The sequence below is a fragment of the Acomys minous genome (assembly GCF_964271855.1).
Source record: "Acomys minous genome assembly, chromosome: 16".
NCBI classification, from domain to species: Eukaryota; Metazoa; Chordata; class Mammalia; order Rodentia; family Muridae; genus Acomys; species Acomys minous.
The window spans coordinates 66,311,531-66,326,189 of NC_140498.1; the positions used below are offsets into that span (position 1 = coordinate 66,311,531).

The following is a 14,659-nucleotide window of genomic DNA, read 5'->3' on the forward strand; positions in this document are numbered from 1 at the left end:
TCTGCCTCCCGAGTGCTGGGATTAAAGGCGTGCACCACCGCCGCCTGGCCCACCCCAACTTTTTGAAAAATTGAGCCAAGGTTTCTCTGTGTAGAGCCCTAGCTATCCTGGAACTCATCATGTGGTCCAGCCTGGCCTCTAACTCACAGAAATCTGCCTGACTCAGCCTTCCAAGTGTTGAGATTGAAGATGTGCGTGCACTACCATGCCTGACCCTTCACCAGTATTTTCTTTCTTTCCCCCTTTTCAAACCAATAATTGGCCGGGCATGGTGGCGCATGCCTTTAATCCAGCACTCGGGAAGCAGAGGCAGGTGGATTGCCGTGAGTTCGAGGCCAGCCTGGTCTACAAAGTGAGTCCAGGACAGCCAAGGCTACACAGAAAAACCCTGTCTCGAAAACCAAACCAAAACACAAAACAACAACGAACAATCAAATCAATAATTGAATCTTTTTCCTTTCTTCCTTCCATTTTGTGTGTGTGTAGAGCCGAGGACAGCTTTTGGGGTTTTGTCCTACCACATGGCCTGGAGATCACGCCCAGGTCCTCAGGCATCCCAGCAGGCACTGCTACCTACCCAGCAGGCACTGCTACCTACCCAGCAGGCACTGCTACCTACCCAGCAGGCACTGCTACCTACCCAGCAGGCACTGCTACCTGCTAAGCTGTCTTCCAGGTCTCTGCTTCCTCCCTTTCCCTCCCTTCCCCCTCTTCTCTCTCTTCTCTCTCCTCCCTCTCCTCCTTTTCCTCGTCTCATCCCATCTTCCTCTCTTTCTTTTGCCTGATATAGTCCACAGTGGTCTAGCCTTTGCTATGTAGCTAAAGATGCCCTTAAACGTAACATCTGCCTGCCTTCACCTCCTGAATGCTGGGCCACAAAGGGCCTTTATGAGACCCAGGCTTAAAGGCCCCTCCCCCATCACCGGGTTGTTCCCCACGGCCTTCTAAGAAGCCCTGGGTAGCGCTGGAAACAACCTTTGGGCCTTTTTCTTTCTTTACCAATGAGGAAACAGGCCTAGGATGATGAGATGGCTAAAGCCAGGCTCATTTTCCAGACAAGCTTTTACTTCTCTCTGAAGGGCCAGACCCCTGCAATTCTCTCTCTGGGGTGCACTGCACCCTTGGATGAGGGGAAGCCATCTGGGAAATGGTCCTGGTTCACTGTGTCCTTTTTCTCCCTAGATGGCTTCTACCTGCCCACACCGGGGACCCTGCACTCGCACACGCCCTCATCCCGAACTGCCAGTGGCCACTCCTCAGGCGGTCCAACCAAAGGTGCCTCGCGGGAAGGCACGGGAAAGGATCGCTCAGGCCGTGGCGGAGACCCTCCTCTGTTGTTCGGCAAGAAAGACCCTCGGGCACGTGAGGAGGTGTCCGGGCCTCGTGGCGTGGTGGACTTGACCCAGGAGGCCAGAGCCGAGGGCCGCCAGGACCGAGGACCCTCACGCCTGTCACCCTTTTTGGCAGAGGCCAAAACCAAGGGTGTTCTGCAGCCATCCGCTTTGAGCTTGTGCAATGGTGCGGTGGAAGCGGGGCTGGTGGCCGAGTTGGGCCGTGGAGGTGCCAAGGAGGTAGCCAGGCAGGAGGAGAACGCGCGGCTGCTGCGGCGGGCTGAGGCCCTGCTGCCCACGGCAAGGCCCTGTGGGTCCCCACTGCCGCCTCCGCCACCACCACCACCACCGCCACCACCACCACTGCCCCCCAAGGGTCCCCCTGCACCCCCTTCCTCGACACCAGCTGGTATCTACACTGTGTTCCGTGAACCAGGCCGTGAGCACCGCGTGGTGGCGCCCACCTTCGTGCCTTCTGTGGAGGCCTTTGATGAGCGCGTGGGACCCATCCAGATCGCATCCCAGGCTCGAGATGCCCGGGCCAGGGAGCGTGAGCCAGGCCGTCCTGGGGTCCTGCAAGGTCCACCTGGATCTCCACGTCTGGAGCGACCAGAGGTCCTGCGGGAGAAAAGTTCTGTCATCCGCTCTCTCAAGCGTCCGCCTCCATCCGACGGACCTCCTCCAGCCGTCCGCTCATCCCGGTCCTCTCCGGATACCCGCGCCTACCTACCGCCCAAGGAACTACTCAAGCCTGAGGCTGATCCGAGGCCTTGCGAGCGAGCACCCCGAGGCCCGAGCGCCTCTGTAGCCCAGCAGGCTGCTAAGCTTTTTGGCCTGGAACCATCCCGACCACCTGGGCCGGAACACAAGTGGAAATCTTTTGACCTGGGCAACTTTGCCACCACACAGATGGCTGTGCTGGCAGCCCAGCACCACCATGCCAGCCGAGCTGAGGAGGAAGCAGCTGTCGCCACAGCATCCAAAAAGGCCTACCTGGACCCTGCAGGTGCAATGCCCCGTGCCTCGGCCACCTGCGGCAGGCCGGGTGCTGACCTCCACCCTGCAGCCCACGGACCCGGAGAGGCCTCTGCCATGCAGAGCCTCATCAAATACAGTGGTAGCTTTGCCCGGGAGGCTGTGGCTGTGCGCCCTGGCAGCTGTGGGAAGAAGAGCCCCTTTGGAGGCCTGGGCACCATGAAACCTGAACCTACGCCCACATCAGCGGGGCCTCCTAGAGCCCAGGCCCGACTTACACACCCCGGGGTCCCTACAGCTGGAGGGGGCCGACAGCTGAAACGGGACCCAGAGAGACCCGAGAGTGCCAAGGCCTTTGGGCGGGAGGGTTCTGGTGCCCAGGGGGAAGCGGAAGTGAGACATCCACCTGTTGGCATTGCTGTGGCTGTGGCGCGGCAGAAGGACAGCGGGCCCGGTAGCCGGCTGGGGCCTGGGCTGGCAGACCAGGAACGCTCCTCGTCCATGAACAGTGTCAAAGGTAGGTGCTGGCTCCTGTTCTCCTTTTGTTTTGGTGGTACTAGGAGATGGTCCTACAGGGTCTCACAAGATAGGCAGGTGCTCTGCCACTGAGCTATATATCCCATCCCACACCCCCTTTTATTTATTTTGCGGGGAGCAGCCTCCCTTTTTTTATTTTTTTGTATTTGAGACAGTTTTCTCTCTCTGTAGCCCTGGGTGACCTGGACCAGGCTGGCCTCGAACTCACGGAGATCTGCCTGCCTCTGCCTCTCCAGTGCTGGGATTATGGGCGTTGCAGCACTTGAACTTTTGATCCCTTTTCCACTTCCTGAGTGCTAGGACTGTGAGCATGGGCTGGTTCCCTCCCGCAGTGCTGGGGTGGGATCCCAGGACTTGCATGTTGTGCAAGCAATGTAGCAGTTGACCCACACCCCCGGCCCCCATTTCTCATTAACTTGCCCAGATTTCAAGTTGTTCTGTAGCCTAAATGGGTTCAAACTTGTGATCTCCTTCCTAAGTCGTTGGGAATTGCACCAGGCCCTGTCCCATGCTCCTGAAGGTTTAATCTTGGGGTGTGGGCGTGGTTACAGGTGGCATGTGCAAGTGTGGCACTCAGGACAACCTGGGGTGTTCCTTCCTCCTTCTACTTTGTTTGAGACAGGCTCTCTTATTTACTTTGTGTGTGTGTGTGTGTGTGTGTGTGTGTGTGTCTCGCAACACACCCATGTGAGTACACCTCAGTGCCCATGTGGAGGTCAGAGGACAAGCTGTGAGAAATGATTCCTCTTGCACCATGGGGGTTTTGGGGATGGAACCCAGGTCACCAGGTGTGGTGGCATCAGGCATCTTTACCTCACTGGCCCAAAGCAGTCTCTCTTGTTAGGGCTGTGGATACCAGCCTAGCTGGCCCAGGATCTTCCTTTTCTCCTCTCTCCACCTCCTGTCTGGCCCTAGGGACTCTAGGCTTTACAGAGCCCCGACACCCTGCCTTACGTGCTTCTGTGGGATTCGAACTGCGGTCCCTGCACTTGTGTTTTACTTTCTGAGCCATCTCCCCAGTCCCTAATTCTTTTGTTGTTGTTGTTGTTTGTTTGTTTTTGTTTTTCGAGACTGGGTTTTTCTTTTTGTAGCCTTGGCTGTCCTGGAACTTGCTCTTGTAGACCAGACAAGCCTTGGAGTCACAGAGATCTGTCTACCTCTCTCTCCCAAGTGCTGGGATTAAAGGTGTGCACCACTACCACTCGGCCAACTCCTAATTCTTGGTTCTATCTGCTTCACTGTCTTTCACTTCTTATTCCTCCTCCCCCTTCTTTTTTTTTTCTAAAAAAACAAAACAAAAACAAAAACACAGGGTCTTACTATGTGGCCCCAGCTAGCTTGGAACCTGTTTATGTATAGACCAGGCTGGCTTTGAACTCACAGAAATACACCTGCCTCTGACTCTGGAATGCTGGGATTAAAGGTGTGTGCCACTGTTCCTAGCTGGTTTCTTAGTCTTTTCTCCCACCCCTCCCTTCCTTACCCCCACCCCCCACCCCTCCCTTCCTTACCCCCACCCCTCCCTTCCTTACCCCCACCCCGCCCCTCCCTTCCAGTACTGTTTGCCTGCTCCCCACTTGCCCTTCGTGGCTGCTATTGAAACTTTGATTGCCTTTCTCCATTATCCACATAGATGCGTGCAGTGCAGGAGAGGAGAACGAAGAAAAAGGCCATTATGTTTTCCCAGCACCCCAAATACTCTCCTGGCTTTCCCTGAATTCATTTTCCCATGCAATTTGTGTCTACCTGCCGAGTGGCTAGCGCAGCACAGTCTTGGTCTTATGCGTTGTTCCTATATCACAGTGTGGATTGTTTCTCCCTAGATGGCAGACTCTTTACAAGTATCTTTTTTTCCCCTCTCTCTCTCTCTCTTTCTTTTTACGGCCTTTAATAATCCATGGAGAGCACACGCCAGCAGGCCCTGTAGCTAGGTCTTCATTCCCTGGTGGGCACTTTAAGTCTTTACCTGCTCTCTTTTGTGCCGAGAACGCTGTGCGGAATATTTTTGCAGACTGCACCTCTGCTGTTTTGAGTCACCTTGTTCTGTCCTAGAGATTCCTAGGAATAGGCTAGCCTAAGCCTTCCATTCTGAGCTCTCCAGTGGGGCAGAGCCAGGCGTTGCCTCATTCAGTGCCTCTGGGGTCTGGTCCCCGAGGGGCCTGGAGCATAGTAGGTGTAATAGGTGTAAATAGGTGAATGAGTGAATGTTTGTGAATGGAAGAGGCGGCTCCCTGTGTATTTGTAATCTTTTTGTTGTTGTTGTTGTTGTTGTTTGTTTTTTGAGACAGCATTTCTCTGTGTAGCCCTGGCTGTCCTGGATGTGCTTTGTAGACTAGGCTGGTCTCGAACTCACAGATCCACCTGCCTCTGCCTCTTGAGTGCTGGGATTAAAGGTGTGCGCCACCATGCCCGGAAAGTGAATCTTTTTTTAACTGGAAAAAAAAAAAAAGAATATCCGTGTGTGTGTGTGTGTGTGTGTGTGTGTGTGTGTGTGTGTGTATACACGTGTTATGTGTGTACTAGTGCCCGCAGAGGTGGGAAGGGGGCATCATATCCCTTTTACCTGCTGACTTGTCCCTCCAGACCCCTGGCTGCTGCTGCTGCTTCCCTGCAACACGCCCAGACAGGTTTCCTTTGTGTGGCTCTGGCTGTCCTGGACTCGTTTTTTGTAGTCCACGCTGGCCTCAAATTCACCTACCTCTGTCTCCCAAGTGCTGGGATTAAAGGCATGTGCCACCATGCTTGGCGGTCTTTTTTAAAATTATTGTTTATTATCAGTGTGTGTGCATGAGTGTGTGCATGTGTGCGTATGTGCCTGGGTGTGTGCATATGCGGGCGTGTGTGTGTGTGTGTGTGTGTGTGTGTGTGTGTGTGTGTACACTCATGCATGTGTGAGTGTATAAACATGTGCTTGCCATGTGCACATAGGAGATCAGAGAATAACTTCCTAAAATTGATTCTTTCCTTCTACCCTGGGTTCAGGGGATCAAATTCAGGCCATCAGGCTTGTGTGGCAAACAAACTTTTATCCACCGAAATATCTTGCTTGGCTTTTTTTTTTTCTCTCTTTCATTTTCATATTAATTTATTTTTTGTGTGTGTTTGCATTTGTGTATGTGGACATGTGTATGCCTCTTGCACGTTTTTTAAGTTCAGAGGACAATCTTGGGTGTCAGTCCGTGCCATCCACCTTGTTTGTTAACTGTGGGCGCCAGGCTGGCTTAGCTGGTTTGTGGGCTTTTGAGGGATTCCTCAGGCTCTGCCTCCTATCTCACAGTAGGAGGTTTATCCTCGTACTTGCAAGCCAAGCACTGTGTCTGTTAAGCCATCTCCCCGGCCCTTTCATTTTCTGTTTTGACACAAGGTCTTGCTTATTATCGCAGAGACTAAGCCCAAACTAACCTCAAACTTTTTTTTTTTTTTTTTTTTGGTTTTTCGAGACAGGGTTTCTCTTGGCTGTCCTAGGCTCATTTTGTAGACCAGGTTGGCCTCGAACTCACAGCAATCCACCTGCCTCTACTTTGCAAGTGCTGGGATTAAAGGCGTGTGCCACCATGGCTGGCTTAGCCTCAAACTTTTGATCCTCCTGCCTCAGCGCCCTAAGGTGCTTATTCTAAGGCCTTATCCTCACGTCCTCGTGTATATTGGAGACCTATCTCCAATGTGTTTATTGAGCTCTGTGCTGTGTCGGCTAAGCAAGAGCCTGCTGCTGTGCTAAAGGCCTGTGGCTCAGGCTTCGGAGGTGCGTGTGTGTATGTGTGTGTGTGTGCGCGCGCACGCGCGCGCGCGCCCTTGTGTGATGGCTTGGCCAGCTGAGTGAAGTCCTGGAAAAAGGTCATGGCCAGCTGTTCCTTCCTTGTGTGACATCTCAAGGCAGGCATTGTCTCATGTCCCCAGCCTCTTGGACCACAGACCAAGCCACCTACGAAGGAAGGAAGTTTCCTTCTTGCAGTTTCCAGACTAGACGCCCAGAGCTGCACTGGGACCTTGTATGCGTGTCCCCTGGGATCCTCCCCTCCCACAGCCTGCCTCCTGCCGCCTACTGGGTTCCGCGGTCTTTGTAAGCGGGCCCTTCTGCGGCTTCTCTCCTGGACTGACTTCCGAGACATCCTAGCAAGGCCAGGTGTTCTGTCGAGCACTCCTGACCCCTTTGTCATATCAGGGCAGGTTTCAGGGCCTCACCCTGCCCCGGGGGTGGAGTACTGGGCCTTGTCATTCTCCTAGCACTGTTTTCATTTTTGGAGATGGGTTCTCACTACGTAGCCCTGGTGAAGAGCTCACTGAAGGCCTGTGCTACCAGTATCTTTCTTTACACTACTCAGCTCTCCAGCTGGCCCATGCCTGTTTTCCTAGAAGAACACTAGGCACCCCCTTGTTGACTGTCCCTGGCTAACCCCTGGGTGTCCTTATGTCTCTTTAGAGCATCTCAGGCTTTGGCCTTTTTTCCTCCCCAAGACAGGGTTTCTTTATGTAGCTTTGGCTATCCTGGACTCGCTGTGTAGACCAGCCTGGCCTTGAACTCATAGAGATCCGCCTGCCTCTGCCTCCCGAGTGCTGGGATTAAAGGCATTTGCTGCCATGCCCGGCTGAGGCTTTGGACTTTGAACCAGGATGTGCTCCTCTTTGTCCTGTCTCTGAATTCTTCCTGCAAAGAGGTCTCAGTGAGTGGTACCTGGTGGATGTTTGCTGACTGACTGAGCCTCTGCTCTAAGCAGAGATACCTAGCCAAGGGAGCTGGTCCTCCGCTGGTGGAGGTTTTACAGCAGCACCTGCTTATTCTGGGATGGAGTGACAGAGGACAAGTCTTCTACCCTGAATAGGGTTCTATGGCATGGTAGGGTGATCCTCTTGTGTGTAGAGTGGCTCATGACCTGTGTCCTCAAGGGTCATGAGAGAGAGAGAGAGACAGAGAAGAGAGAGAGAGAGAAATAGTGTGTGTGTGTGTGTGTGTGTGTGTGTGTAAGAAGAGGATATGGTTGAAGCCCAGCACTCAGGAAGCAGAAGCAGGAGGATCACTGTGAGTTCGAGGCCAGCCTGGTCTACAAAGTGAGTCTAGGACAGCCAGGGCTACACAGAGTAACCCTGTCTCTAAAAACTTTAAAAAAAAAAAGTTTGGGTTAAAGAAGTTGTTTGTTCTGGATGCTTTTTTTGTGTGCTACCTATTTACACTAACTCAGTCATGCTACAGCCTCTCATTGAAGGATTCTAGGCAGGGGCTCTACCACTGAGCCACACCCCAGCCCCTCACTGGGAGATTCTAGGCAGGGGCTCTACCACTGAGCCACACCCCAGCCCCTCACTGGGGGATTCTAGGCAGGTGCTCTACCACTGAGCCACACCCCAGCCCCTCACTGGGGGATTCTAGGCAGGGGCTCTACCACTGAGCCACACCCCAGCCCCTCACTGGGGGATTCTAGGCAGGGGCTCTACCACTGAGCCACACCCCAGCCCCTCACTGGGGGATTCTAGGCAGGGGCTCTACCACTGAGCCACACCCCAGCCCCTCACTGGGGGATTCTAGGCAGGGGCTCTACCACTGAGCCACACCCCAGCCCCTCACTGGGGGATTCTAGGCAGGGGCTCTACCACTGAGCCACACCCCAGCCCCTCACTGGGGGATTCTAGGCAGGGGCTCTACCACTGCGATCTCTCTTTCCCCTCACTCTCCTGCTTACTCCCTTTGCCTCCCCGCTGTTCCTTTGCAGGTTCCTGCCTCAGGGTGTTTGCAGATCCTTCTCCTTCTGCACTTCTCACCCCTCTCCCAGATCCCTCTCCTTCCTGGCATGTACTGTGTGTTGATTGCATCCGGTGTTGTGTAGCGAGGAGATGGGCAGCCGTGGGGGGTGCACTTGGAACCTGAGCAGTGGGCTGCACACACTCACGTGCAGGCAGTTGGATGGTGAGCCAACCTCAGGCATAGTGATCAGTGCACTGGGGGAGAGAAGTGAGGAGTGCGATGGAGAAGAGGTGGTCAGGCTGGCTCGTTCCCTCCTGGGAGAGAGGACAGTGGAAGCCGAAGTAGTGTTGGATAGTCCACTGGAAGGGCATTGTGTGTGGAGGGAACAGAGTGTATGTGTCCCTAAGATGGAGAGGGGATGCGTGCGTGTGACTGCCGTGCAGAGAGTGGAGGGAACATCTGGACCCATGACGTGAGCCCGGGTAGGGGCTTAGCTCTGTGCAGTGACCATGAGCCGAGCTTAGAGAGGCCATAAGGGAGCTGCAGAGTGTAGCTAAAGGAGCGGCCCTCAGAGCGTGAGGCCGGGTGTGACAGTCATGTCACATTTCTTTGGGAGCTAGCCAGTTTGCAGAGAGTGGCTTGGAGCTCTGCCTAGTGGCCTTGGGCACGGAGGCTTCTCTGAGTTGGTGTCTAGAGGGAGATGACACTTGGGACGGGAAGTAACCCAGGGCAGTTCAGACAGGGTGTATAGAAGGTTTGTGGCCCTGGGGCTAGGCTGCACTCCTGGAGCCTCCCCCTTTCTGGGGCCCCAGCAGCAAGCCGTGTACCCACAGCTGGTCTCAGACAGAGACTGGTGGCACGCACGTCCTTCCCAGATGGCTGAGCCCTTGGGAGTGTGGGAGCCTCGTTGACGTGGCGTCTCCCCCCCTGGGACAAGGAAGCGTGAGCTCGCTCGGGCTTTGATTTCCAGGCACAGCTGTGGAACTCTGAATGGCTCTCTGTGCCTGTAGCCCTGCTACAAACCTGCTGCTCCTTTCAGAGTGGCAGATTCCCCATGGTCCCTGGCTACAGGTTCTCTAGTCAGGCCATTGGTGTGTGTGTGTGTGTGTGTGTGTGTGTGTGTGTGTGTTTATGTCTGTGTGTGTGTGTCTGTATGTCTCTATGTTTGTATCTGTGTGTGTGTGTGTGTGTTTATTTCTGTCTGTGTGTGTCTGTGTATGTCTCTATGTGTGTATATTCATGTTTGTGTGTATGTTTATGTCTGTGTGTGTCTGTATGTCTCTATGTGTATATTCATGTTTGTATGTGTGTGTGCGCGCGCATACATATATGCCTTCCTAGAGGCCAGAGGTGTCTTGATCTTTTTTTCTTTTTGTTTTTTTGAGACAGGGTTTCTCTGTGCAGTCCTGGACTCACTTTGTAAACCAGGCTGGCCTCAAACTCACAGAGATCCTCCTGTCTCAGCCTCCCGAGTACTGGGATTCCCAGAGGTGTGCCACCACATCCAGCTGAGGGATTTATTTATTTATTTTTATGTATAATAGAATATTTTGCCAGCATGTATGTCTGTGCATCACACGTGCGCCTTAACGCTTTCAGAGGCTAGAAGAGGGCATCAGATCCCATGGAAGTGGAGTTAGTGATGGTTCTTAGCTGCCTGCGGGGTGCGGGGAAGTGGGTCCTCGACATGAAAAGCAAGTGCTTATAACTGGTGGGCCATCTCTCCGGCTCCCACCTTGTGTTTGGAGACAGTCTATGACTGCTTTAGCTAGGCTGGCTGGACAGCGAGGGATCCTCTGTCTCTGCCTCCCTGGCACTGGCATTACAGCTTTGTGCTATTATGTTCAGTTTACTTGCTGTTATTTTGAGTCAGGGCCTCTCTGCATAACCCTGGATGCCCTGGAACTCACTTTGTAGACCAGGCGAGCCTTGGACTCACAGAGATCCACCTAGCTCTGCCTCCCAAGGGCTAGGATTAAAAGTGTGCACTACCAAATGCCTGGCTTGTTCTCTCCGTTTTATTTATTAGCTTGTTTGTTTAGTTTTTTGTTGTCGTTGTTTTTAGACAGTGTTTCTCTGTGTAGCCCCGGAACTTACTCTGTACACCAGGCTTGCCTCGAACTCACAGAGATCCAACTGGCTCTACCTCTCAATGACTGGGACTAAAAGGTGTGCACTACCAACATCCAGCTTGTGCTGTTTTTTAAATATGGGTTGTAGAGATTCAAAGTCAGGTCTTTATTTCCACAGTGACCACCTCAGCAACCCGGACGTGTCCCCAGCTTCTGGTTGGTCCTGTCACCCCTTTGCTGTTATTATGCTCGAGGGTGTGTGTGTGTGTGTGTGTGTGTGTGTGTGTGTGTGTGTGCGCGCGCTAGTTACTTCTCTGGTCGCTCTGATGGACTATCCAACAAAAGCATTTATTTAAGGAAGGAAGGAAGGAGGAGTTTACTTTGGCCCACGGTTTGAGTGTGCAGTACCTCATGGTGGGAAGCGTGAGGCAGGCAGGAGCCTGAGGCACCTGCACAGGCTGGTCACAACATTGCATCAGAGGTTAGAAAGAGGGGGTGGGGGTGGGGTTGTTGGGGGGGGGTGGGGAGATGGATGAATACTGGAGTTGACCTCACTTTCTCCTTTAAAGAGTTACTGCTTGTTTTCTGCACACGTGTTTGTGTGCATGTGTGGAGGCCAGAAGAGGGCGTTGGGTGTTGTCCTCCATTCCTTTCCCACCATGCCTTTGAGGCAGGGTCTCTCCAAAGCCGGACAGAGCTCATGTCTTCTTGGCTCCAGCTGGCAGTCAGACAGCCCCAGCCATCCTCCTGTCTCCAGTCCCTTGGAGCTGTAGTTGTAGGTGTGTGCAAGATGCCTGGCTGGTCATGCGGGTTGTTGGGACCTAATCTTTGCTTCTTATAATGACAGATTCTCTTAACTGCTGAGCTGTCTTTCCAGCTATTTTCTTCTCTCTCTCTCTCTCTCTCTCTCTCTCTCTCTCTCTCTTTCTCTCTTTCTCCCTCCCTCTCTCTCTCTCTCTCTTTTTGTTTTTCGAGACAGAGTTTTTCTGTGTAGCCTTGACTGTCCTAGACTCCCTTTTGTAGACCAGGCTGGCCTCAAACTCACAGTGATCCTCCTGCCAAGTGCTGCCCAGCCCACTTTCTTCCCTTAAAATAGGGCTGGAGAGATGGCTCCAAGGTTAAGAGCAGTGGCTGCTCTTCCAGAGGTCCTGAGTTCAGTTCCCAGCCACCACATGGTGGCTCACAACCATCTATAACATGATCTGGTGCCCTCTTCTGTCAGGCAGGTGTACATGCAGGCGCAGCACTGTATGCATAATAAATAAATCTAAAAAAAAAAGAGCTGCCAACATTAAACTGCCATTTAAATTTTTTTATTTTCAGCCGGACATGGTGGCGCATGCCTTTAATCCCAGCACTCAGGAGGCAGAGGCAGGCAGATCTGTATGAATTCGAGGCCAGCCTGTTCTACAAAGCTAGTCCAGGACAGCCAAGGCTGCACAGAGAAATCCAGTCTTGGGGGAAAAAAAACCCCAAAACCCACAAACTCTTATCTATCATCTGTCTGTCTGTCTGTCTGTCTATCTATCTATTATGCACCCATATGTTAAGGTCAGAGGACAGCTTGCCGGCATCTGTTCTCTCCTTCTGCCACTGAGGCCCCAGGGACTGAACTTAGGCTGTCAGGCTTGCCTGTAAGCGCCTCTGCTCACTGACCCATCTCCTGGCCACACTGCTCTTTACTCAGTCTGAGTCGCCAACCCAGGGAGTAAGTAGTAGGTGTGCCCATACTCGGGAGGGTGACTCCTCTGTGGAGACCCCCCCTCATAGACATGCCCAGAGCTTGGGCTGCTAGGGAATTCTGACGGGCTGGCAGGATTAACAACAGTCACCTGAGGATTCCAGTCAGTGTGAGATCGCCATGGCCTCAGAGGCCAGGAGTGCCCCTGCCGGGCCAACCCCCATTTGCAGGTGGCACTGCTCCCTGCTTCCTGCGTTTCCTCCCTTCCCTTCTTTCCTCGCCTGTCCAGTCACTTTGTACTGACTGGTGTCAGTAAAGAGCTTGGCAGTTGTTTCCATGGACTGTGGGGAAAGGACCCTTCAGGTAACCGGGGACACCTCCCTCCCGTGTCGCACCTCTGTCCACTCTTGACTCTTGAAATTGGTCAGGTTTTTCTCTGTGTTAGGCCTGTTGTTTTAGATGCTCTAGGCAACCTTGAACTTCCCATCAGGTAGACTTGTTGGCCCCACTCCATCTGCCTCTAGGGACTGTCCCTGTCCCTTATGAGGTTGTTTGGCTGTCTCTCTAGCGCACTTGGCCTTTGGGTGTGTGCTCTCACGTGGCTGTGCGCTCCCTGAGCCACTGTCCTGAGGTCACACGGCGGCTGCATCCTCTCCTAATTTTTCTCCCGTGCTCTAGAGGTCTTCCTAGGGAGACCGGAGGGTCTGTGGTCTCTGAGTTTGTCTCTGCGAGGGCTCTGAGCTTTTGGCTGTGCAGGGAAATAGATGAGGTGCAGGAGCTCAGTTGCTGCGTCTCAAGTGGGACCTTGGCCTGTGAGGACCCTGAACGTGGCCGACCCTAGACCCTGGCAAGGGCACCCAGGCAGGGTTCGCAGCAGTGGGACTCCCAAGCCATCTGTGTTGCCAGTCTGTCACCTGAGACGTTGCTGGGCCAGGCCAGGGCTGACTACTTTGATTGTATCATTATGTGATCAGTTTATTTATTTACTGAGATAGAGGCTCATGTAGCCCAGATTGGCTTTTACTTTGCCATGGAGCCAAGGATGGCCTTGAACTTAAAAAAATCCTCTTCTGCGTGTGTAAACCATGCCTGGTACCCTCCTACAGGGAATGGAGTGGGTGGGGGGGCAGGGGTGAGGGTGAAAGGGGAGGAGGGCAGCTACTAGGCAAGCAGTTTGCCAGTGGAGCCACACCCCCAAACCCTTCCCCTGTATGCCGTTTGCTTAGTGTGTGAGTGTGTGCGAGTGTGTGTGTGCAGGCACATGGGTATGTTACCTCAATTGTGTCAAGGTCAGAAGACAACCTGTATGATCTGGTTTCCCCTCTTTCCACCATGTGGGTTCTGGGGATTGAACTCAGAGCATCAGTCTTGCCAGCACCTGCTGACTCATGACAAGGTTTCTCTGTGTAGCCCTGGCTGTCCTGGGACTCTTTTTTTTTTTTTTTTTTTTTTTTTGTAGACCAGGCTGGCCTTGAACTTACAGAGACCCAGCTGCCTCTGCTTCCCCGAGTGCTGGGATTACGAATGGGCATCCATCACCACTGCTTGACTGCCTCCCATCCTTTGAGACAGGCTCTTTCTGTAGCTCAGGCTAGCCTGGAATTTGATATATAGTCCAGGCTGGCTTTACACTCACATCTTTCCTCCTGCCTCAACCAAGTGTTGAGATCAAAGGTGTGTGCTACTATCCCCCAGTTGTTTTTTGAGACAGGGTTTCTTTGTGTAGTCCTGGCTGTCCTGAAACTCCCTTGTTAGACCAGGCTGGCCTCTAACTCAGGGATCCGCCTGCCTCTGCCTCCTGAGTGCCGGGGTCAAAGGTGTGCGCCACCACGCCTGTGTGTGATGGGCTTTTATTGTGCTTAAACCTGTGTCTGCTGGTGTGGTTCTCAGTCTGTGTAATTAATAGACAGGATTCTGGGGTGGGATGGATGGATGGGAAGTTTCTGGACCAAAGACCCCCTCAGTGGGGTTCAGGGGTCATAAAAGGCTGTGTTGCTGGGAGAAAGACCCTCACAGGGGGTTGCTGGAGTGTACTGTAGGGGTGTATGAGGGGGGGACAGTGATAGAGTGAGAGATGGAATGGGAGTTTAGTCTGGACGACTGCTGGCAGGGGATTCACCGCCACCTTTGGTCCCCAGGGCATGGCAGGACCGATGATGACTGCGATCGAGCCAGACACCGAGAGGACCGGCTGCTAGGGACACGGCTGGACCGGGACCAGGAGAAGTTGCTCCGGTGAGGGCTTAGGGAACCCAAGAGTGGGGCTGAGGGCTCCTGGAGTCAGGGTGATGAGCTAGCCTCTGGCCTTTGAGAGCCAGCCATCCTGGCCTTGTCCATCCATGTGACTGAAGTCCCTTGCAGCCAGTGGGGAAGAGCTTTCGCTGTC

The 14,659-nt window shown here is 53.4% G+C and overlaps 1 protein-coding gene across 13 annotated transcripts in view; it reads left to right on the plus strand.

The window, feature by feature from the left end:
* TNRC18 (trinucleotide repeat containing 18) overlaps positions 1-14,659 on the plus strand; it is a 107,759-nt gene that overhangs the window by 38,032 nt on the left and 55,068 nt on the right. For all 13 annotated transcript variants that reach the window (XM_084763874.1, XM_084763881.1, XM_084763882.1 and 10 more), the window contains 2 exons: positions 1,183-2,823; positions 14,412-14,508. In XM_084763874.1, the coding sequence (XP_084620000.1) occupies positions 1,183-2,823; positions 14,412-14,508 (1,738 nt within the window). The remainder of the gene's footprint in view (positions 1-1,182; positions 2,824-14,411; positions 14,509-14,659) is intronic.